This window comes from Hyperolius riggenbachi, chromosome 6, assembly GCF_040937935.1.
Source record: "Hyperolius riggenbachi isolate aHypRig1 chromosome 6, aHypRig1.pri, whole genome shotgun sequence".
Lineage (NCBI taxonomy): Eukaryota > Metazoa > Chordata > Amphibia > Anura > Hyperoliidae > Hyperolius > Hyperolius riggenbachi.
In genome coordinates, this window is record NC_090651.1 from 219,382,957 (window position 1) to 219,408,369 (window position 25,413).

General features: G+C 46.3%; 2 protein-coding genes across 2 annotated transcripts in view; one reads left to right on the forward strand and one right to left on the reverse strand.

Moving 5' to 3' along the window:
- TAS1R1 (taste 1 receptor member 1) overlaps nt 1–25,413 on the reverse strand; it is a 127,783-nt gene that overhangs the window by 74,179 nt on the left and 28,191 nt on the right. The gene's annotated exons all lie outside the window — the stretch shown is intronic.
- NOL9 (nucleolar protein 9) overlaps nt 7,428–25,413 on the forward strand; it is a 49,316-nt gene continuing 31,330 nt past the window's right edge. The window contains exons 1-4 of the mRNA XM_068240429.1: nt 7,428–7,743; nt 14,428–14,647; nt 18,614–18,744; nt 23,375–23,510. Of these exons, the coding sequence (XP_068096530.1) occupies nt 7,516–7,743; nt 14,428–14,647; nt 18,614–18,744; nt 23,375–23,510 (715 nt within the window). The 5' untranslated portion in view covers nt 7,428–7,515. The remainder of the gene's footprint in view (nt 7,744–14,427; nt 14,648–18,613; nt 18,745–23,374; nt 23,511–25,413) is intronic.

A 25,413-nucleotide genomic window follows, 5' to 3' on the forward strand; every position in this document is an offset into this window, starting at 1 on the left:
TGGAGCTGAACTCTTGCACAGGACAGACGGAAAACAGAGAAATGTACCATGTATGTATTTAGAGAGCCTGTCTAATTCCCCCTCATCTGTGTCTAATCACAAGTTGTAATTTATCTCTACACTGTGTCACCTGACTGCCACAACATCTAAGCTCATTTGAAAGCACAGGATGTTAAAAATATGTCTGCTTCCATAAAAGCAGGAAGTAGACACACTGCAGATTTATTGCATTATTTGTATCAGCTGTAACAAAGAAATGTTTTTTATGTAAGGTTATGTTGTCGCGTATCTTTTAGAGCAGAGAGGAAGTTCTGAGTTCAGGTCCACTTTAATTACAACAGAACATCCAAAGTGGGTCTTGACAGAATGTTTGCTACTTACCTGTTCTCTGTTTTGGATGGGCTTTTCTCCATTGCACTGCCCTGCCACCTGTTTGTGGCTCCGACTGCAGCCAGTCTCACAGAGGACAAAGAAGCAGCGCATGCTCTGGCCACTCGCGCCCCCTGTAATTTCTCGCTCCTGCCCATGGCCGGTACAGTGTTATGCATTCTTGACAAGTACCGGTCATACATCAGCGTCATTTCTCAAGTATGCATGCCCAGAACACTATCGGCTGCTGTGCACATTTGGGCAGGAGCGCAAATTACAGGAATTATGTTTTGAATGGGTGGCAGAGCAGCACAACTGAAATTAGCCCATTCAAACCAATGATCGCTAGTCAGAGTGTTGGACAAAATATTTTTTTTTTTGGGGGGGGGCACTTGGTGACAGCAGGCCTAGGGCACTGGAAAGTACAAATCCAGCCCTGCCTATAGCTAGCACTAGGCTAGCTAGTACATGCACCTCCCGATCCCTGCCACTTTTGCATTGTACCACATTTGCTATGCACTTTACTTGTGCTCCCATTAACTTAAACCAAATGCAGGAAAAATGCAACATGCACTACGTTTGTGTAAAAAATAACCCTTGTCAAATTGCAGCAGTAAGAATATAGATCTGCAATTACACTAATAATTACAGTGCCCTGCAATAAGCAATGCACATAGAAAGCAAGTCTGATCCAATTTTAGGATCAATCGCGGCCAGTGGAGTCATGGTTATTATGAGGTATGATTGTCTGGTGGTATTAGTGAAGTCCATAATGAGATTGTTTTGAAGTGCCGGGGGGTGGGGAGAGGATAGGCATTATTATGGTCCTGTACAGCCTGGAACGAAAATATTAGGATCCTGGGAGGGTATAATTATAATTTTGCTAGGGGTGGTAGGGAAAGATTCAGGACCAATGATCTTCACAAGATATATTCATACAGTGGGATGCGAAAGTTTGGACAACCTTGTTAATCATCATGATTTTTCTGTATAAATCGTTGGTTGTTACGATAAAAAATGTCAGTTAAATATATCATATAGGTTGCACACACAGTGATATTTGAGAAGTGGAATGAAGTTTATTGGATTTACAGAAAGTGCGCAATAATTGTTTAAGCAAAAAGCAATGAAATCAATATTTAGTAGATCCTCCTTTTGCAAAAAAATTACAGCCTCTAAACACTTCCTGTAGGTTCCAATGAGAGTCTGGATTCTGGTTTAAGGTATTCTGGACCATTCCTCTTTACAAAACATCTCTAGTTCATTCAGGTTTGATGGCTTCCGAGCAAGGACAGCTCTCTTTAAAGTGACTCCATCCATGCAGAGGAACAAATACAAGGTTCTGGAATAACCACCTCAGTCCCCAGACCTGAATATAATTGAAAATCTGTGGTTTGAGTTAAAGGGACTCCGAGCTCACCCAAAAAAAGAAAGTTGTACTCACCAGGGGCTTTCTCCAGCCCAGTGCTGGTCGGGAGGTCCCACGCCGGCGTCCTGGCTCCTCTCCTTCTCCCCGCTCCGGAATGGCTGAGAGGCCGCAGCCCGGGCGACACTCGGGAGAGTGTCGGGCTGCTCCTTCCGCGTATGACGCGGCTGACGTCACACGCCGGCCGCCTCGCGTCATCACGGCGGCCGGCGTGAAAGTACTGCGCATGCGCGATTAAAGCGCGCATGCGCAGTACTTTCACGCCGGCCGCCGTGATGACGCGAGGCGGCCGGCGTGTGACGTCAGCCGCGTCATACGCGGAAGGAGCAGCCCGACACTCTCCCGAGTGTCGCCCGGGCTGCGGCCTCTCAGCCATTCCGGAGCGGGGAGAAGGAGGAGCCAGGACGCCGGCGTGGGACCTCCCGACCAGCACTGGGCTGGAGAAAGCCCCTGGTGAGTACAACTTTCTTTTTTTGGGTGAGCTCGGAGTCCCTTTAACTCAAACCACAGATTTTCAATTATATTCAGGTCTGGGGACTGAGGTGGTTATTCCAGAACCTTGTATTTGTTCCTCTGCATGGATTTTGAGCAGTGTTTAGGGTCGTTGTCTTGTTGAAAGATCCAGCCCCAGCGCAGCTTCAGCTTTGTCACTGATTCCTGAACATTAGTCTCCAGAATCTGCTGATACTGAATAGAATCCATACATCTCTCAACTTTGACAAGATTCCCAGTTCCTGCACTGGCAACACAGCCCCACAGCATGAAGGAACCACCACATTATTTTACTGTAGGTAGCAGGTGTTTTTCTTGGAATGTGGTGCTGTTTTTCCTCCATGCATAACGCCCCTTGTTATGCCCAAATAACTCAAGTTTAGCTTCATCAGTCCACAGCACCTTATTCCAAAATGAAGTTGGTTTGTCCAAATGTGCTTTAGCATACCTCAAGAGGCTCTGTTTGTGCTGTGGGCGGAGAAAAGGCTTCCTCTGCATCACTCTCGCATACAGCATCTCCTTGTGTAAAGTACGCCAAATGGTTGAACGATGCACAGTGACTCCATCTGCAGCAAGATGATTTTGTAGGTCTTTGGTGCTGGTCTGTGGGTTGACTCTGACTGTTCTCACCATTCGTCGCCTCTGTCTAGCCGAGATTTTTCTTGGTCTGCCACTTCGAGCCTTAACTTGAACTGAGCCTGCGGTCTTCCATTTCCTCAATATGTTCCTAACTGTGGAAACAGACAGCTGAAATCTCTGAGACAGCTTTCTATATCCTTCCCCTAAACCATGGTGGTGAACAATCTGTCTTCAGGTCATTTGAGAGTTGTTTTCAGACCCCAGTTTTGCTACTCTTCAGAGAAAATTAAAAGAGGAGGGAAACTTACAATTGACCCCCTTAAATACTCTCTCTCATAATTGGATTCACCTGTGTATGTAGGTCAGGGGTCACTGAGCCTACCAAGCCAATTTGAGTTCCAACAATGAGTTCTAAAGGTTCTGGAATAAATAAAATTTATGCACCTGCCGAATTTTAACTAACCTGGGGGGCTCCTGTCACTACCTAACCTGGGGGGCGCCTATTACTACCTAAACTGGGGGTCCCTGTCACTACCTAACCTGGAGGGCACCCGTCACTACTTAACCTGGGGGTCCCGTCACTACCTAACCCGGGGGGCACCTGTCACTACCTAAACTGGGGGTCCCTGTCACTACCTAACCTGGGGGGCACCTGTTACTACCTAAACTGAGGTTCCTGTCACTACCTAACCTGGGGGCTCCTGTCACTACCTAACCTGGAGGGCACCTGTCACTACCTAACCTGGGGGTCCCTGTCACTACCTAACCTGGAGAGCACCTGTCACTACTTAACCTGGGGGTCCCTGTCACTACCTAACCTGGGGTGTGCCTGTCACTACCTAAACTGGGGGTCCCTGTCACTACCTAACCTGGGGGGCGCCTGTCACTACCTAAATTGAGAGTCCCTGTCACTACCTAACCTGGGGGGCTCATGTCACTACCTAACCTGGGGTGCACCTGTCACTACCTAAACTGGGGGTCCCTTTCACTACCTATCCTGGGGGGCTCCTGTCACTACCTAAACTGGGGGTTCCTGTCACTACCTAACCTGGGGGGCGCCTGTCACTACCTAAACTGGGGGTACCTGTCACTACCTAACCTGGGGGGCGCCTGTCACTACCTAAACTAGGGGTTCTTGTCACTACCTAACCTCGGTGGTTCCTGTCACTACCTGAACTGGGGGCTCCTGTCACTACCTTACCTGGGGGGCACCTGTCACTAGCTAAACTGGGGGTCCCTGTCACTACCTAAACTGGGGGTCCCTGTCACTACCTAAACTGGGGGTCCCTGTCACTACCTAACCTGGGGGTCCCTGTCAAAACCTAACCTGGGGGCGCCTGTCACTATCTAAACTGGTGGGCTCCTGTCACTACCTGAACTGGGGCTCCTGTCACTTCATACACTGGGGGGTCCCTGTCACTACCTGAACAGGGGGGCACCTGTCACTACATACACTGGGGGGTTCCTGTCACTACCTAAACTGGGGGTACCTGTCTCTAAATGAGCTGGGGGGCTCCTGTCACTACCTAAACTGGGGGGCTACTGTCACAGGCTCCTGTCACTACCTAAACTGGGGGGCTCCTGTCACTACCGAAACTGGGGGGCTCCTGGCGCTACCTAAACTAGGGGGCACCTGTCACTACCTAAACTATCCAGGCCAGCCAGCACAGCATCACCACCAGCCAACCAGCCCAGAATCACTGTCAAAAAGGCCACAGCATCACCACCAGTCAGGCCAGCATTTACTTCAACCAGCCAAGCACAGCCCAGCATCACCGCCAGCCAGGCCACAGCATCACCGCCAGCCCGGCCACAGCATCACCACCAGGCCTTTCAGCCCACACATCATTCCCAATCCAGCCAAAAACAGTATTGCCAGGTCCAGCAGCCAGTAGAGGAGAATTCAGAAGCCAGGTGAGAGGTGTCTACCATATTAAGGGGGCATTCTGCCTATTTATGTGAAATGCTGTCTATTTATGTGCCTCATGACTGCTGAATTTGTCTTGTTGGGGGCCTCATGATTGCTAAATTTGTCTTTTTTGGGGGCCTCATGATTTGTTGGGGGCCTCAAAATTTCTGAATTTGTCTCTTTTGTGGCCTCATGATTTGTTGGGAGCCTCATGATTGCTGAATTTGTTTTGTTGGGGGCCTCATGATTGCTGAATTTGTCTTGTTGGGGGCCTCATGAATGATAAATATGTCATGTTGGGGGCCTCATGATTACTGAATTTGTCTTGTTGGGGGTCACATGATTGCTAACTGCGAGACTATGGGAAAAGCTGAATCATCATCATATGAAACAATAGCATTAAACCTACTTTTTTAGCTTTTTAAAACAGTAAATAAAACTGTGAGGTTCTAAAAAAATGAATACATTTTTTCAGGAGTAGGATGGATGAAATTTTTATCTTCACAGTTTATTTTCAACTTGGATTTTCCATAATGTTCATGTATGAGTTAAAATGTTTGTATTTAGTTTAAATTGCTGTTGCCACTTTGCGATAGGTAAGTGACTTTTGGGTTGCAGTTTGGGCACTCGGCCTCCAAAAGGTTCGGCCTCCAAAAGGTTCACTACCACTGTCCTAATCTAATGTCCCACCATTGCTAAGTTCATGTAAATTTGTCTCCACCCGTGACCACACCCACATTCTGGTCCATGGCCACACCCATTTTTTGGTGCACTTAGCGTGCCACACAATGTAACCCGCCATACACAGGCTCAGTACGACTAAGCTCATACACTTGGGGGAGCACCGTCTGTGGCAATGGTGGGAGCGAGGAGGACACAGGAAGCCTCTGGACTCTCCTAGGTTACTATGTAAGGTATGGAAATAATCTATGATGACAAAAAAAAAATGTGTACTCTAGCTGTGTCCACCTTTCATTATGCAGATGTTATAACTGATCATAAATCAGCTTTTATCAATAAGGTCCGGTTCACATTAGCGTTGTTTTACGGAACCGGACATACGGATCAGGCCAGCTGGATCCGGTGAAAACAGTCCGTTTTACAGCCAGTGTGTTGTAAAACATCCGTTTTCATTGGTTCCTATATGCTGCAAAACCTTCCGGTTCCGTTCCGCTGAGCGAAATGGTCCGGAAAATCGTGTCCTGCAGCATTTTTTTGTCCGTTCAGCGGCCGGTTCCGTTGGCAAACACTAATGCACACTAGGCCTAAGCCTCACTCTGCCCTCTCTTTTTCCATGGAATAGATGTGACTGTACTGTATTGACATTAGCTTTTTGGTAATGTTCATATTGGACCTGAAGGGCAGCCTTGTGTATGATGCTGGGAATTCATGATGATATTTTTCAGATTTACTGTCCGATCGATTTTCTGATCGTGTTTCTTATCAATTTCCATTCACTTTTATGAGAAATCGATCTGAAAAACTTTTGACAATAATATTGGACCCGTCGGAAATTATCTATTGAAGCATCTATCTGCCAAAATATCTCATTGTATATTCCCAGCTTAAAGGATACCCCAACTGAAATGTGACATAATGAGATAGACATGTGTATGTACAGTGCCTAGCACACAGATAACTATGCTGTGTTCCTTTTTTTCTTTCTCTGCCTGAAAGAGTTAAATATAAAGTATGCAAGTGGCTGACTCAGTCCTGACTCAGATAGGAAGTGACTACAGTGTGACCCTCACTGATAAGAAATTCCAACTATAAAACACTTTCCTAGCAGAAAATGGCTTCTGAGAGCAAGAAAGAGGTAAAAAAGGGGAATGTCTTATCAGTGAGGGTCACACTGTAGTCACTTCCTGTCTGAGACAGGACTGAGTCAGCCACTTACATACCTGATATTTAACTCTTTCAGGCAGAGAAAGAAAAAAAAGGAACACAGCATAGTTATCTGTGTGCTAGGCATTGTACATACACATGTCTATCTCATTATGTCACATTTCAGTTGGGGTATCCTTTAAGGCTGGGCATTCACATATCACATTTTAATTTTTCGATTTCTGGCAAATTTGCTCTCTTTGACCTATCTGCCAGCCATCTAATGCCCCAACATAAATGATCAATTCAATTTTGATTGATTTGGGGCAGGTTATCCCGGAGAGGTTTGAATGGATCTGTTGAAAAATCTCAATGGGAGGGAACAGTTGGGAATCAATGACCCAAAAGCATCATGCATTAGAACTCTTGTGATTTGATAGAAATTCAATAGATTTCTGCTGAAATGTATCAAAATGGAGTTTGAAATGTTATGCATGAATCAAATAACATCTAATCACATAGGGCTCGATTAGCTTGGCATAGAAGGTCCTATTCATTATTTAACCTCTGTGCGCCGTGCGGAAACTTTTTTTTTATCAACAAAAGTGACATTTCCCTTTACAAGTTCAGCACTGCGCAGCATTCTCTTGTGACAATCTCTAGCGCTTGGTCACTTGTGTCGTGTGTTCTCCTGGAAGAAGCTCCGCTGCCTAATTGCCTATAGGCCACACTGAGGGAGGGGTCTGGCCATATGACGCGCGGAGTAGGGACAAACATCAGTATACCCATGGAGGAAAGTACATGCCAGATCTGATGACGTATATGAAACTGGGCTGCCCCGGGTAGACGATTGTTGTCCGGCGAAAATCCCCCTTCTCGTGTGGCGCCTCTATTCGAGAAAGATACAGAGGGCGAGATGAAGCCGCGGCTGCCGTCTATCCGCTCCGGGGCCAGCCTGAAGTTTCGGCAGGGGAATGGGAACTCAGTGCGGTCCCGCCATATGTGGAATAAGAGGTGCAAGATGGCGGCTGCCACAGAGGTGATGGAACCCCGGCCTGGCACCTCTGAGGAGAGCCCGGGCCTCGCTAGCATTGCGCTGTCGGCTGAGGAGGGTGTGTGTGTGCTGCTGCTGAGCCCTGCACAGGTCCGTGTCACTTGTCTGTTCTCTCCTCAATCACTCGCCTGTTCTCTCCTCAATCACTCGCCTGTTCTCTCCTCAATCACTCGCTCCTCAGACACTAGCCCGCGTCTCCTCACATGTGTACGAGCTCTACAAGTCCCAGCCTACTCCATAACCGTCCAGGGGTGTTGCAAGTCTTAGCCTGCTCCATAAACATGTAGGGGTGCTGCAAGTCCTAGCCTACTCCATAAACGTACAGGAGTGCTGCAAGTCCTAGCCCACTCCATAAACATCCAGGGGTGCTGCAAGGAGTACATTTGAAATCGGCGCCGGTAGACTTGGGCGCAGGATACAGCGGTATATAGCTGCTTCTGCACAAGTCCGGGCCGATTTAATTACTATCCACCCTCCAGGCCGAAATGGATATTGGGGGAATGAAATAATTCGGCTTCCAGCGGTTGCTGGAGGCCGAATTATTATGTTTTTAAGCAACTTCGGCTCTGTCTTCTGACTGAGCCGAGGTTACTCACTGAGCGCTTCAATAGGAATGATTCCCATTGAAGTCTATGGAGGCGCCGGCTGCGCCCAAATCTGGCAGCGCTGAAAAGCACTGCTCCGGCTGCAAGTCCTAGCCTACTCCATAAACATCCAGGGGTGCTGCAAGTCCCAGCCTACTCCATAAACATCCAGGGGTGCTGCAATTCCCAGCCTACTGCTCCATAAACGTCCAGGGGTGCTGCAAGTTCCAGCCTACTCTATAAACATATAGGGGTGCTGCAAGTCCTAGCCTACTCCATAAACGTCCAGGAGTGCTGCAAGTCCTAGCCTACTCCATAAACATCCAGGGGTGCTGCAAGGAGTACATTTGAAATCGGCGCCGGTAGACTTGGGCGCAGGATACAGCGGTATATAGCTGCTTCTGCACAAGTCCGGGCCGATTTAATTACTATTCACCCTCCAGGCCGAAATGGATAGTGGGGGAATGAAATAATTCGGCTTCCAGTGGTTGCTTGGTGGCCGAATTATTATGTTTTTAAGCAACTTCGGCTCCGTCTTCTGACTGAGCCGACGTTATTTACTGAGCGCTTCAATAGGAATGATTCCCATTGAAGTCTATGGAGGCGCCGGCTGCGCCCAAATCTGGCAGCGCTGAAAAGCACTGCTCCGGCTGCAAGTCCTAGCCTACTCCATAAACATCCAGGGGTGCTGCAAGTCCCAGCCTACTCCATAAACATCCAGGGGTGCTGCAATTCCCAGCCTACTGCTCCATAAACGTCCAGGGGTGCTGCAAGTTCCAGCCTACTCTATAAACATATAGGGGTGCTGCAAGTCTTAGCCTACTCCATAAACATCCAGGGGTGCTGCAAGTCCTAGCCTACTCCATAAACATCCAGGGGTGCTGCAAGTCCCAGCCTACTCCATAACCATCCAGGGGTGCTGTAAATCCTAGCCTACTTCATAAATGTCCAGAGGTGCAGCAAATCCTAGCCTACTCCATAAACATCCACGGGTGCTGCAAGTCCTAGCCTACTCAATAAGCATCCAGGGGTGCTGCAAGTCCCAGCCTACTCCATAACCATCCAGGGGTGCTGCAAGTCCTAGCCTACTCCATAAACATCCAGGGATGCTGCAAGTCCTAGCCTACTCCATAAACATCCAGGGGTGCTGCAAGTCCTAGCCTACTCCATAAACATCCAGGGGTGCTGCAAGTCCTTGCCTACTCCATAAACATCCAGGGGTGCTGCAAGTCCCAGCCTACTCCATAACCATCCAGGGGTGCTGCAAGTCCTAGCCTACTCCGTAAACATCCAGGGGTGCTGCAAGTCCTAGCCTACTCCATAAACATCCAGGGGTGCTGCAAGTCCTAGCCTACTCAATAAACATCCAGGGGTGCTGCAAGTCCCAGCCTACTCCATAACTATCCAGGGGTGCTGCAAGTCCTAGCCTACTCCATAAACATCCAGGGGTGCTGCACGTCCTAGCCTACTCCATAAACGTCCAGGGGTGCTGCAAGTCCCAGTCTACTCCATAAACGTCCAGGGGTGCTGCAAGTTCCAGCCTACTCCATAAACATGCAGGTGTGCTGCAATTCCCAGCCTACTGCTCCATAAACATGCAGGGGTTCTGCAATTCCCAGCCTACTGCTCCATAAATATGCAGGGGTGCTGCAATTCCCAGCCTACTGCTCCATACAAGTCCAGGGGTGCTGCAATTCCCAGCCTACTGCTCCATAAATGTGCAGAGGTTCTGCAAGTCACAGTTTTCTCCACCTCGCTGAAATGTTGACGCTGCATTCTTAACCAGCCGGGCGGTATGGACGAGCTCAGCTCGTCCATCACCGCCGGAGGCTGCCGCTCAGGCCCTGCTGGGCCGATTTCCATCAAATAAAGAGCAGCACACGCAGCCGGCACTTTGCCAGCCGCGTGTGCTGCCTGATCGCCGCCGCTCTGCGGCGATCCGCCGCGAGCAGAGGCGAAAGAGGGTCCCCCCAGCCGCCTGAGCCCAGCGTAGCCGGAACAAAAAGTTCCGGCCAGCGCTAAGGGCTAGATCGGAGGCGGGTGACGTCACTCCGCTCGTCGCCATGGCGACGATGTAAGCAAAACAAGGAAGGCCGCTCATTGCGGCCTTCCTTGTTTATTCTGGGCGCCGGAGGCGATCGGAAGAACGCCTTCGGACCGCCCTCTAGTGGGCTTTCATGCAGCCAACTTTCAGTTGGCTGCATGAAATAGTTTTTTTTTAATTTAAAAAAAACCCTCTCGCAGCCGCCCTGGCGATCTTAATATAACGCCAGGGTGGTTAATTACCCACTAACCCTGGAACATTGAGAGTCGAAGTCTTAATCACCCTAAATACTGCTTGTATTTATTTCAAACATTTAGTAGCAGTACTGATGAGAACAGGCTGTTTGGCTGTTGGAGGCTATGTGGGGCCAGAGCAAAGCTAGTATAAAAAGGCGCCTTGGAATGAAAAGGTGCCACCATATAAAGCCACTATTTGCACAGCGGGAAGCCTCTGTGCCCGCTATTTTACCGGGTGACTCTGGGCGCCCAAATTACTGTCCAATGCAGCTAATTTTGACTTTGTGGGGGCGTGGACGTTAAGGTTTAGGCTACTTGGGGTGGTTAAGGGTTAGGTGCCACCAGGGAGGATTAAAGTGGACCTGAGCTCTTGCCCAGGATTAACCACAACTGTAATTTGATCTCTCAGTGGTGTCAGCTCAGGAATCTCTGCAGAGCAACTAATTTGTAAATGCATGATGTTAATGCTATGTCTGCTTTCATTAACCACTTAACGACCAGCCAATGCTGATAGGCGGCGGCTGGTCGCATGTGGATTTCCATGAAAATGGCCGCTTCCTGTCAGTTCACGGTGGGGGGCTCCATGAACAGCCTGCGAGCTTCCGATCGCAGCTCGCAGGCTAAATGTAAACACCCGGGGACATAATCCCCAGTGTTTACATTATACGGCGCTGCGGAGATCGGCGATCCCCGGCTTCTGATTGGCCAGGGATCGCCGGCATCTGATAGGCTGAAGCCTATTTGAGGCGGTACAGGGTGGATCGCTGTCCTGTACCGCCCATAGAGAGAGGGAGGGGGGAATAGTGCTGCGGAGGGGGGCTTTGAGGAGCCCCCCGCTAGGCACAGCAAGCTGACGGCGATCAGACCCCCCTCAGCAGGACATCCCCCTAGTGGGAAAAAAGGGGGGGAAGTCTGATCGCCCTGCCTATTACCTGATCTATGCTGGGGGCTGAAGAGCCCACACAGCACAGATCATCCAAATGTCAGCCGGTCCTTAAAGAGGAACTCCAGTGAAAATAATGTAGTAAAAAAAGTGCTTCATTTTTTACCATAATTATGTATAAATGATTTAGTCAGTGTTTGCTCATTGTAAAATCTTTCCTCTCCCAGATTCACATTCTGACATTTATTACATGGAGACATTGTTACTGTGGGCAGGTTATTTAGCTGTTTCTAGCTGCTCTGGCTGTTAGACAGCTAATAACAGCTGTTTCCTGTCTCTGAACATTGTTACATTGTGGCTGTTTGCCAGGAGTACCGCGGTCTTCAGAGGTTCTTGTGGGAGGGATTTCAGCACAAAATCAGTCACACAGCGCCCCCTGATGGTCTGTTTGTGAAAATCATTGTCTTTCTCATGTAAAATGGGGTATCAGCTACTGATTGGGAAAAAGTTCAATTCTTGGTTGGAGTTTCTCTTTAAAGAGACACTGAAGCGAAAAAAAAACTATGATATTATGATTTATATGTGTAGTACAGCTAAGAAATAAAACATTAAGATCAGATACATCAGTCTAATTGTTTCCAGTACAGGAAGAGTTAAGAAACTCCAGTTGTTATCTCTATACAAAAAAGCCATTATCTCTAGGACTTTCAAAAGTCATGGAGAGGGCTGTTTTCTGACTTTTATTATCTCAACTGTTAGTTAACTATTTACTTTTCCTCTGGCAGAGGAGAGTTCATTAGTTCACAGACTGCTCTGAAAGAATCATTTTGAATGCTGAGTGTTGTGTAATCTGCACATATTAGAGAATGATGCAAAGTTAGAAAAAACACTATATACTTGAAAATAAAAATATGAGAATATTTTCTTTGCTGCTAATCTTCTAGTAATTATTCATAGTACACAACCAATTCATTATATCATATATTTTTTTTCGCTTCAGTGTCTCTTTAAGTGGTTAAAGAAGGAAGTAGACACGCTGAAGATTTATTGCAGGATTTGTATCAGCTGAGTAACAAAGACATGTTTTTCTTTAAAGGTTATTATGCTCTTCCTTAACTTTCAGAGCAGATAGGAAGTTCTGAGTTCAGGTCTGCTTTAGAGGGAACCTGAAGTAACGGAAACAAGAGTTTCACTTACCTGAGGCTTCTGCCAGCCCCCTGCAGCTGCCCTGTGCCTGCGCTGGTACTGAACGATTCTCTGATCCCCTGTCATGGCTTAGTTTGAATTCTGGAAGTTGATGGCCTCGTTCCTCATGTCCTCGTTTGCACTCCCATAGCCGTGTTGCTACACATCCTGGAGCAGCTGTACAAGCTAGATTATTGACTGAGATACCGCTCAGGAACCATCTGAGCTGAAGATCACCTAATGTGAAACTATCCTTAACCTCCTTGGTGGAAGTTAAGGATAGTGAGGCCCGGGGTGGAAAAAGAAGCCAAGAGCAGTAATCCTGAGCCTGACTCAGGTAGCCACCGGGAGGTATGCAGACATAGTGCAGCATGGCAGTGTTTATAACTCTCCTTCCTGGGATCCAGATGCTGGCAGCCATTCTTCTGGTCCTTGGAGGCTCTTGATGAGGGAGATCGCTGTTTATCGTCATAACGACAGACAGCGATCTCAATACAGTATAATCTCGTTATAATACATTCTGGTATAGTAAACTACCTCTCCAGGTCCCAGCCAATCTCCATTATAAGGCTATGGGAGCAACGCCTGGTATAGTAAACCCTGCTATAATACTTCTGTTTTTTGGCCCCGACGTGACCCTGACTCTGGATATAGCAAAAAGTGGGTGGTGTATGCATCATATGTCAGTGTGAAACCCATGGTTTGCTGCTCTCTTCAGGTTGGTTGCAAGTGAGTTGATGCCGATAACATCTGTAAGACCATAAGAATGGCATCGGCGCTGGATATACGGTACATAGTTACATAGTTATTTGGGTTGAAAAAAGACATACGTACATCGAGTTCAACCAGAGAACAAAGTACAGCACCAGCCTACTCCATCACATATCCTTGTTGATCCAGAGGAAGGCGAAAAACCCTTACAAGGCATGGTCCAATTAGCCCCAACAGGGAAAAAAATTCCTTCCCGACTCAGATGGCAATCAGATAAAATCCCTGGATCAACATCATTAGGCATTACCTAGTAATTGTAGTCATGGATGTACAAATAAGCAGCCTGGGGAAAATGAGGAATAATGCGAATGCAAACAAGCGGTTGCAGCATTACCACTTCCACTTTACAATCACTGATAAAAGTATCATCACATTCCTCCTACGTTATTGTACGCACTCCTGGTTATCTCTTCCCTTGTTAGTGATGACGCTTCTGGTAGTGTGTGGAGTGCAGTACAAGTTACTTTCACTTGTAGTGAATATCAGAATAGGCATACTCGCTGAGTAAAACCAAGGAGAGTGGAGCGGAGAGTGCTAAATCTCATGATTGGCTGGACTTAGAAGAGAGGCTTCATGATTGGCTCAAGTGTGAGCTGAAAGTTTTGCAGGACACGTACAAAGTGATGATGCTCCTGGTAGTGTGTGGAGCGCAGCTGTGGTGAGGAGAGACATTTAGGGTTCATTACCACTGCAGGCTTGAGTTTTACCTGAAAGAATCTGCATGCAAATTTTCACACAAAATGAAAGAAAAACTTGCATTTTCACATGCATCTAACATGACAATTGCTCCTCTTTTACTTCCTTTTGTAAAGCGTACACAAATTTTTACATCTCATGATAAATTTGCATGTAATGAAATTAGCTCATAGACTTTAATTAATGTGACATTTTACTACAGTAAACTTACATGTTAAAGCGAGTCCTATCAGATTTCTGATGAGATCTGATCTACTATTGAGTAGAGCGCACATCAAGGTGGTAAAAGTTTTCAGGCAGATCTCAATCTTTAACTATGGTACAACTGTGTCATTTGTATGTGTTGCTTACAATCTTTTAATATTGTCTCCATAGAAAATGAGTTTTACTGGGAAATGCATTCTAACATGCTTGTATGGAAGTGTTCAAGTCCTTGGCTTCACCATCAACTCAAATGACTCACCGTATGAATTGTTCTCACCGAATACGCATGCTCCTTTGACAATTGAGGCACTTAAACAGAAGAAGAGTAACAAGAGTCGAAAAGAGATTCGCATGGAGGCCAGAGCGCTGCTGCGTGGATATTTATCCCTAGGTAGTACCACTTCTGTCACAATCAGTTCTGGTTCGCTGTACTTGCAAACTGACTGTCCTGCAGCCGTACTAAAGCCTGAAACAAGTTATTGCGGCTACAAGTGATCTAGGCGGAAAACAGATTTTACATGTTGCCACAATGAACTGCCAGAATTGGAAATTATGCTGTTTAGTGTGGGCACAGAAATATGATTTTTATAGCTGCATCTGTGAGTGAGCAAACATTTTCCTATATTCTTCATATTAGAAGCATTTGTCTCAGTTGCTCATTGCCCTGGATAAGGCCACATACAGCCACAACAGTTACAGTGCAAATAGGGCTACACACTGGAAATAGAAAAATATATTTACATTTTCTCACTGAATGGGATGGTTGTGCAATGCCTAATAGATATAATTTGCTGTTGAGCTACATAAAAAAGCTGTATTTTTTTCTGTACCCCTACAGGACATGAGATCCACCCAGGATCCACTATGGGTGTGTTGGGGAAATCGCAAATTGCCAATGAATTACTAAATTGTGGAATTGCAGCAATTTCCGGAGCGATAACGTTTTGCTTGCTGTAGCTACTGATGCGATTGCTCCGGTATCACTCCCAGAGCGATCACAATACTGCTAGTGGGACCACCCCCATAGGGATCCACTGGCGTACCGTTTTACCGATCACTGGCAATCTGCAAGCACTGCAGAAGCGCTCACATTGGTTGCAAAACGACATTGGCCTCAATTCACTAAGCTTATCTCCTGTCTTTAATAACTCTTCTTGAGTTGTTACCATGGTGATAAGGCATGTAGTATGCAGGAAACATTTTACCTCAGGCAAACCTAAAGTTAACTCTTCTGTCTTTAAGTTAACTCTTCAATCCTTAAAATAACTCCAGAGTTAAAGACAGGCTGTTCATTAACTGCGTGTGAAAATAACTACAGAGGAGGTAACTTAACTACAGAGGAGGTAACTTAACTACAGAGGAGGTAACTTAAGGAATGAAGAGATAAGATAACTCTCTTACTGTGTGGAGGTAAGTTTTATCTTGCCTTATTATCTCCAGCATGATCTTAGTGAATTGAGGCCATTGTCCATAGGGTCCAGTGAGGATAAAAAAAAGGTAAATTTCTGTCCTGCACTCTCACATATCCCAGTTGATCCAGAGGAAAGGAAAAAAAAAAACCTTACAAAGCTTGGGCCAATTAACCTTTTAAGAGAAAAAAAAAGTCTGTTTCCGACTTCAGGTGGCAGTGGAATAAGTTTCCTGGATCAACTCTGCTGGGAATTACTGTACCTAGTAATTATAACCGTTGATGTCCTTAAATGCAAGAAACTCATCCAAGCCTCCTTAGATATAGAATTTGCCAGAACTACTTCCTGTGGTCAAATATGCCATATTTTAAAGGACAACTGTAGTGAGAAGAATATGGAGGCTGCCATATATATTTTCTTTTAACTAATACTAGTTGCCTGGCAGTCCTGCTAATCTATTTCAGCAAAAACTCGGTATACAGAGGCGCCAGAGTAGAGTAAAACGTTTTAAAAACCGCTTAAAAGGAGAGGGGGATGTTAAGGTGGACTCACCTCCCTCTTACAAAAAAAGAAAACTCACTTGAGTCTCAATAAAATAGAATTGTCAAGTAATTTATTCAACTCCACAAATGCAACGCGTTTCGCGGGCGTGACCCTGCTTCCTCAGGCAAAAATGGGAGCACAACTCAGTGGGTCAAGCAATAAGTTTGAGCGCCTCTGTCACAGAGGCGCTCAAACTTATTGCTTGACCCACTGAGTTGTGCTCCCATTTTTGCCTGAGGAAGCGGGGTCACGCCCGCGAAACGCGTTGCATTTGTGGAGTTGAATAAATTACTTGACAATTCTATTTTATTGAGACTCAAGTGAGTTTTCTTTTTTTGTAAGAGGGAGGTGAGTCCACCTTAACATCCCCCTCTCCTTTTAAGCGGTTTTTAAAACGTTTTACTCTACTCTGGCGCCTCTGTATACCGAGTTTTTGCTGATCTTCTAGTCCACCCTGGGTGGAGGGGTGCATCCCCATCTACTATCTACAGAGAGCGACTTCTTAACCTGAGTGGGGTCAGGTCCTAATGCTCCCCACCTGCATTTAAAGTGGTTGCCTATTGGTAACCCGTGTTTGTGAGTATATATATACATAAAATTGTATTGAACTCTTCATTTTACCTGAAAATACTGCACCATATTGGGCTCTCGATTCTCTTCTTGTTTTAAGCCTGCTAATCTATTTGGCTGCAGTAGTGCCTGAATAACACCAGAAACAATAATGCAGCTAATTTTGTCATATCTGACAATCGGAAGCACCTGATATGCTTGTTCAGGGTCTATGGCTAAAAGTATTAACCTCCCTGGCGGTTTATTTTTTTTTGCCAAATTGGCAAAAATCCTTTTTTTTTTTTTTTACATTTTTTTGTTTTTGTTTCATGTAAAGCTACCAGAGTGGTAGCTACATGAAACACCACTAGAGGGCGCATGTGTCCCTCTAGTGTGATCGTCGCCGGCATCTATAGCAAACAGGGGAACGCGTATATAACGCGTTCCCCTGTTTGGCTTCTCCTGTCGCCATGGCGACGATCGGGATGACGTCATGGACGTCAGCCGACGTCCTGACGTCAGTCGCCTCCGATCCAGCTCATAGCGCTGCCCGGAACTCATTGGTCCGGGCAGTGCAGGGCTCTGGCAGGGGGGCCTCTTTCGCCGCTGCGTGCGGCCGATCGCCACAGAGCGGCGGCGATCAAGCTGTGCGCGCGGCTAGCAAAGTGCTGGCTGCGCGCACAGCACTTTACAGCATGGAAATCGCCCCACCAGGGGCTGAGATCTCCCCCTGCGCGGCATAGCCCGAGCTCAGCTTGGGCTTACCGCCAGGGAGGTTAAAGGCAGAGGATCAGCAGGACAGCCAGGCAACTGGTGGTGTTGTGTTTTTTTTTTTGTTTTTTTTTCTGATCATTCCTTTAATTGTGTTTTTGTTTTTTTTGCTCGATTTTCGCTCAGTTCTATGAAAATCGGTCGAAAAAACGATTGAGATCGAAAAATCTATCAAAATTCAGATAAATCGGACATGTTGGAAATAATCGATCTAGCAGGTAAATCTGCCAGAAAATTGTATGGTGTGTACCTAGCATAAAGTCTTTGCTAATACCAAGTGCACTACATCTATGGCTTTCCTATTCCCAATACTGTATCTAAATTTGCATTCCCAACTTCATAAAAGCTGAGCATATTGGTGAGACAACACAAGACCAGTCTTAATGAAATGTGATTATTCTGTGCTATAAAGTCGTGTATAGCATCTCTTAGCATACATCAGACAGATCTTCCTATAAAGTTGGAGTGTAATTACACACTGAGATTTTCTGGCAGATTCACTGTCAGATCGATTATTTCCAACATGCCCGATCTGATGTCCGATTTCTGCCAGTGTGTACCTAGCATTAGGACTTGCTCTGACTTTCATGTGTGCCTGCAGTTGTAACAGCTGCTGGGGTAAGAAGGCTGTATTAAAGGAAGCAGTAACCCACTACAGAGTCAATTTAAGACTGAGTAGAGATGGTCAATGAGATGCTGATAGTTCTGGCTTGTATGCCAATTGCATGCAGCTTGGAATTGGGTAAAGGCCTGTACACATGCCTGACTCAAGTCAGCTGACGCCCAGCGACTGCCATTGTTCCCGACGGCATGACACCGCCCATGTGCCGCTTTATCGTCCCTCCAGACACCCCACCCCCGATATTAATACAGCGCATTGTCAGCTACGCAGCTGACGTGTTTTCATTGGGCCAGTTCCAACTTGCATACAATTTACATTTAAATTTGCCTGCAACCAAGAATTATTAGCATTTTATTGACCATCAGGTAGAATATAAATGTTATTTGTCTTGTCTACTAATAAGTTGTACTCAGCAACATTTTACCGCTGTTTCACCAGCATCTTGTACTATCCTTCCTTCCAGATTGCAGGCGCACAGTAATGAAAAGTTTTAAATGTTCATCCTCCATTCTGCTGCTGGAGCGCCTGGATGATCCGTCCACCAACTTTATTGGGACTCATGCGGAGTATGCCAGTCTGTTCCGTGCCAAATCGGTATGCTGCACTTATGCACATATTTCTGCAGTTTCTCTGCATATCACTAGCTACATGTTTCCTAGAGATTAGAGTACTATATTTTAAAAGGGAACTGTGCTGACTTTAGTCTTTGCAAATATAACAAAATGTATTTCTAAAACTATGAGTTAAGTAAAATATTTTTTTTATTTTATTGCTGCTTGTAACCCTATTATAGAGATTCCCCTGACTTCTAGGGTGTCACCATTAGCAGAAAGTGAAGGAATCTTGCCAGTTTGAACACAAACAAAAATTGCAACCTGAGTAAGTTTGAAGCCGGTTGCACACCTAATATTAGCAACATTGCACCACAGAAATCGCCTTCATATGACCCACGTGGCGTGCAGCAACAGGCATAGCACCACCCCTAACTACCAACAAATGATCGTAGAGGCTCCAATTTCTCCCTTCTCTAGGGAAGGTTTTGGGCGTCACATTGAAAATGGCCCCATGTGTTACTACACTAATACCATGGCTGTTTAACAAAGAGGGTTTATTTATTTAATTTTGTATGAGTCAGCATTTTTTCTCTTCTGTTTAGAGCGGTGGTCCCCAACCCCCGGTCCGCGGCCCACTGCTGGTCCGGGGGTGGTTTGCAGCTGGGCCGCGGGTCTGTCTGGCCTCTCGCCCCCCCCACCTCCCCCCGCGGCCACCGCTGTGTTAGCTGGTGGCCACTTCCTCTTTTATAATGCCTGGTCAGCGCTCTTCATCCCCCTTCTCCTTTCAGCAGTGCGTCTCCCGGTTGCTGTGAATAAGCATAAAGCTGGAGAGCAGTTCCCATGGTAACTGCAATATACATCGCCGCTACAGGAAGCTGCTCTTCTGCTTTCTGCTTATTCACAGCAGCCGGGAGACATGCTGCTGAAAGGAGACGGGGCATGAAGAGCGCTGACCAGGCATTATAAAAGAGGAAGCGGCCGCCAGCTAAGATAACACTAGCGGCTGGCACCTATACACGGGCATCTATACTAGCTATACTGGGCATCTATACTAGCTATACTGGGCATCTATACTAGCTATACTGGGACATATACTAGCTGTACTGGGCATCTATACTGGGACATATACTAGCAATACTGGGACATATACTAGCTATACTTGGCATCTATACTAGCTATACTGGGACATACACTAGCTATACTGGGCATCTATACTAGCTATACTGGGCATCTATACTGGGGCAACTCTAATACCTATACAGGGACATCTATACTGGGCATCTACTAGCAATTCTGGGGCAATTATACTAGCTATACTGGGGCAACTATATTCCCTATACTAGGGCAGCTATACTTGCTATACTGGGGCAACCATACTCAGGTAACTATACCTAGATACCCAACCTGTACCTGGCTACCTACATACTTATGCACTCCAAATCGTTTTTGCTGCCGCACCCGACCATCCTCCCCCCCCCCCCCCCCACCCCCTAAAACCATTCCCCCCCCCCCCCTTCCCTTCCTGGGCCCCAGGGAAAAGTTTGGTCTGGATACCGGTCCCCGGGCCGAAAAAGGTTGGGGACAACTGGTTTAGAGGATACAGCCATACAAAATGTCGGTTGCATTCTGCTGTTATGACATCTCTGGCAGAGCAATGGGGTGGAGAACCCACAACCCACTCCTACCCGCCTAAAGCTAGCCAAACTCTGACACCCAAGTGGATGGATATTGTTTCCTGCTGGCCAACAGAGCAGCCACGGCACTGTACAGGCAATGGAGCAAGAGAACGATTGGATGTCAGGCATTACTAAACATCCAACATGCCAGATCATTGGTTATGCTGCTGTACCTACACTGGTCTGACTGCCCAATTCTCAGCCATGGCCTTCGTTATTGTCCACCACAGCCGGTTCCAGACCGGCGTCGTTATGGGACTGTAATTAATAGCATTAATAGGCCATGTAATTAATAGCATATTAATTACAATGCATATAAACAAAAATAGGGCTGCTTAAATGTATCTAAAAGATGGGCTTCTGTGCTTTGTTTTCTTTCAGACACATATTAATCGCTTGCGGGCGGCAGTGATTGAAATCCATGCCCTGTTTGGGAGCGGTTATTCCTGCCAGGGACTAGATTTTAATCACTCGCTGCACGGTCTGCTTGCTCTCACTGTTAGCGCAGCTCACTCTCGCCATTTGCACCTCTCTGTCGTTGCTCCAGCTCACTCGCTCTGCTGTCATGCCGACAAACACTGTGATCACAGCTCGGCTTTTGGAAAAAAAAGTCAGTCCGAAAGTTGTCAAAGGATACGTCCAGGACAACAACAAAAAAATCCACTTACCTGGGGCTTCCTCCAGCCCCTGGCAGCCGTCCTGTGCCCTCGCCGCAGCTCCGGTGGCTCCCGGTCTCCTCCGGTGGCGAAGCCGACCTTGCTGGGTCGGCTTATTCTACTTTCCACCGTGCGGGTCACGTGGTCTTGCTGACATCTTCAGGACGGTACTACACAGTAGTTCCGTGCCTGTGCAGTACCGTCTTAATGACATTGAGACCACTTGACCCACGCGGTGGAATGCAGAAGAAACCGACCCAGAACCCGACCTGGCGAGGTTGGCTTCACCAGTGGAGGAGACCGGGAGCCACCTGAGCTGCGGCCACCAATTGCCGCAGTGTGCTGTTGAAAAATATCTGGCATGTGAATTGTTTTCCACACTGTTGTCCCCAGGGCTATGGAGTTGAGGAGTCGGAGCAATTTTGGACACCTAGAGTCGCTGGCTTCATAAAATGAGGAGTCGGATGATTTTTGTACCGTCTTCACAGCCCTGGTTGTCCCTCCTCCCCTTAGCAGATTAAGTTCTCTGTACAGTACACTTTTTCAGCAGTGCTGCCTGCAAGGATGAGCTCTATCCAGACAGGCGACAGCATTGGTAGGTGTTATCTACAGACACAGATCCAAATCGTAGGAATGAGTTCTGTACAGACATACTGATGAGCAGTGCGTAGTACTTAATAAATAAAGGAGTAGATGGCATATGGATTTGGCTTTGGGAGTTTCCTTTGATGTAATTACAGGAATGGTAGTGGATAGAGGACAGAGATTAGGAGGCCAGCGGCTTATAACGACCATACAAAATTTAGGTTTTTCACCAAGAAGCAACATTCAAAACAGCCCCCCACCTCCGCGCTATAACCCCCCGCCGGATATTAGCGACAATATTTGTCTCTATCTCAAGGGTACACATGTAGGAAAGTAATTCCCTGTTCAAAAGCCTGCTGGGGGCGTTCCTGCAGGGCTTCCAGAGCGGCCATTGGGCAGCTCTCTCTCCCTGGCCGCTTCCCCGCCTCCCTGCATGCTGGGAGAGAGAATCAATCTCTTGTTGCAGCGTTGTGAGGTCACAAAAATGAAAGTGGGCCAGGAGGGAGCGGCGGTTTTGGCGGCTACCTGATCCGCACAGCCCCCGGATCAGGTAGCTTAATTTTTTTTTTATATTTCATGAGCCCACCTCGGGCTCTTTAAAGAGTAACTGTCGGGCATAAAATAAAAAATCAATTATTTTTATCATCAGTACATGGCAGGGATTGATAAGGCTGTATGAGATAGGGCTTGGACCAGTACAACAGAGTAACCAAGCAGCTCAGGGTGACCAAAACTACTAGGAATGTATAGGGGGATAAAAGGGACCAAAAAGCCCTCCTACTAAAAAAGCAAAGCTTGGTGTATTTGCCTTTTTGGTGTATACAGCTTTATCAATCCCTGCCATGTACTGATGAGGACCAAAAGTCCGAAACAGGCTATCTACATATGGGTTTGATATGGCTGTGTAAAATTTAAAGCTATAGGCTTGCTATACACCAGCGGTTCTGGATGCTTGCTTGGCTTACCAAGGGCAAAAAGGGATCATTTGCATATTCAGTAGTAGTGCATTGTGTGTAACCACAAATGTTCACTTATAGCTGAATTATTGCAGATTTCCTTCTGTTTTAAAGGGAAGGTTCAAGCAAAAAAAAAAAAAATGAGTTTTACTTACCTGGGGCTTCTACCAGCCCCATGTAGCCATCCTGTGCCCTTGTAGTCACTCACTGCTGCTCCAGTCCCCCGCTGGCAGCTTTCTGACCTCGGAGGTCAGGGCCACATTGCATACATTTTTACGCATTCCAGCTAGTGCAGGAACAAAAATTTACGCGTTGCACCACTAACGCGTAAAAATGTATGCGTTAATGTTCCTGCACTAGCGGGAATGTGTAAAAATGTACGCAATTCGGCCCTGACCTCCGAGGTCAGAAAGCTCCCAGCGGGGGACTGGAGCAGCAGTGAGTGACTACGAGGGCACAGGATGGCTGCATGGGGCTGGGAGAAGCCCCAGGTAAGTGAAACTCATTTTTTTTTTTTTGCTTGGACCTTCCCTTTAAGAAGGCCAATACACTTTTTTACCTGAGATAGTATGGCTGACAGCTCCTCTTTAAAGATGATTTTTGTATGGAGATGAGTGTTAAGTTGTGCTTTACAGTATGATGACTTTTTCACATTGAATGTGTGGTCAGTCGGGCAATTTCCACTTCATAAAGATTCCTCCTTGATAAGAGAATCCATGCATGTGGTCTGTGCTTTGGGTTGTCAGTGTGAACAGGAATATTGTAGTGTAATGGATGGCTGTCTTGTGTTTCTACAGGGTGAAAAATACTCTTCCTTACTGGATGATGCAGTTCTGCACTCTGCTGGGATTCAGAACCGGGACCCAGACTCTGGGATTAACCTACCAGAGACAGCTGTGTCAGCAGCTCAGGAGTTAGTTGGTGCTTGTGTTGGTGAGTTCCCATCTGCAAGAAACCGAAGCTAAATACCTTTAGAATGGAAAGGGTAAACAGTTTTAAAGGGAATCCGAAGTGATAAAAACTTGTGAGATAATGCATTGTATGTGTAGTACAGCCAAGAAATAGAGTATTAGTAGCACAGAAACCAGTCTTATTGTTTCCAGTACAGGAAGAGTTAAAGAGACTCTAACAAATTTTTCAGCCTTATTTCGTCAATCTTATAAGTTCCTTTGCCTGCTCTAATGTGGTCTGGATTACTGCAGCCTTTTCTAGTTGCGCTATCTCTGTAATATATGTAATCTTCTTTTCTTTGTCAAGCTTTGTCGACACAGAGAGGAAGGAGCAGCCTCTGCTGTGTTAGAAAGAAGTTATGCATGCCCCCTCCACTCCGCCTGCAGGCTCTGTGTGTGTGCGCTTTGTTTATTGTAGTTTGTGAGGCTGAAAGGAAAGGGAGCTGCTGCCTGTCACATGCAAACTGTGACTAATCCCGACTGGAGTGCAGATAATGCACTATGTAATAAAAAACTTGTAGTATACTGTAACATGACACACACACACACACACACACACACACACACACACACACACACACACACACACACACACACACACACACACACACACACACACACGTATGTATATATAGTGATGTGAAAAACTATTTGCCCTTTTCCTGATTTCTTATTCTTTTGCATGTTTGTCACACTTAAATGTTTCTGCTCATCAAAAACCATTAACTATTAGTCAAAGATAACATAATTGAACACAAAATGCAGTTTTAAATGATGGTTTTTATTATTTAGCGAGAAAAAAAACTCAAAACCTACATGGCCCTGTGTGAAAAAGAAATTGCCCCCTGAACCTAATAACTGGTTGGGCCACCCTTAGCAGCAATAACTGCAATTAAGCGTTTGCGATAACTTGCAACGAGTCTTTTACAGCGCTCTGGAGGAATTTTGGCCCACGCATCTTTGCAGAATTGTTGTAATTCAGCTTTATTTGAGGGTTTTCTAGCATGAACCGCCTTTTTAAGGTCATGCCACAACATCTCAATAGGATTCAGGTCAGGGTTTTGACTAGGCCACTCCAAAGTCTTCATTTTGTTTTTCTTCAGCCATTCAGAGGTGGATTTGCTGGTGTGTTTTGGGTCATTGTCCTTCTGCAGCACCCAAGATCGCTTCAGCTTGAGTTGACGAACAGATGGCCGGACATTCTCCTTCAGGATTTTTTGGTAGACAGTAAATTCGTGGTTCCATCTATCACAGCAAGCCTTCCAGGTCCTGAAGCAGCAAAACAACCCCAGACCATCACACTACCACCACCATATTTTACTGTAGGTATGATGTTCTTTTGCTGTAATGCTGTGTTACTTCTACGCCAGATGTAACGGGACACGCACCTTCCAAAAAGTTCAACTTTTGTCTCGTCGGTCCACAAGGTATTTTCCCAAAAGTCTTGGCAATTCTTGAGATGTTTTTTAGCAAAATTGAGACGAGCCTTAATGTTCTTTTTGTTTAAAAGTGGATTGCGCCTTGGATATCTGCCATGCAGGCCGTTTTTGCCCAGTCTCTTTCTTATAGTGGAGTCGTGAACACTGACCTTAATTGAGGCAAGTGAGGCCTGCAGTTCTTTAGATGTTGTCCTGGGGTCTTTTGTGGCCTCTCGGATGAGTTTTCTCTGCGCTCTTGGGGTAATTTTGGTCGCCCGGCCACTCCTGGGAAGGTCCATCACTGTTCCATGTTTTTGCCATTTGTGGATAATGGCTCTCACTGTGGTTCGCTGGAGTCCCAAAGCTTTAAAAATGGCTTTATAACCTTTACCAGACTGATAGATCTCAATAACTTTTGTTCTCATTTGTTCCTGAATTTCTTTGGATCTTGGCATGATGTCTAGCTTT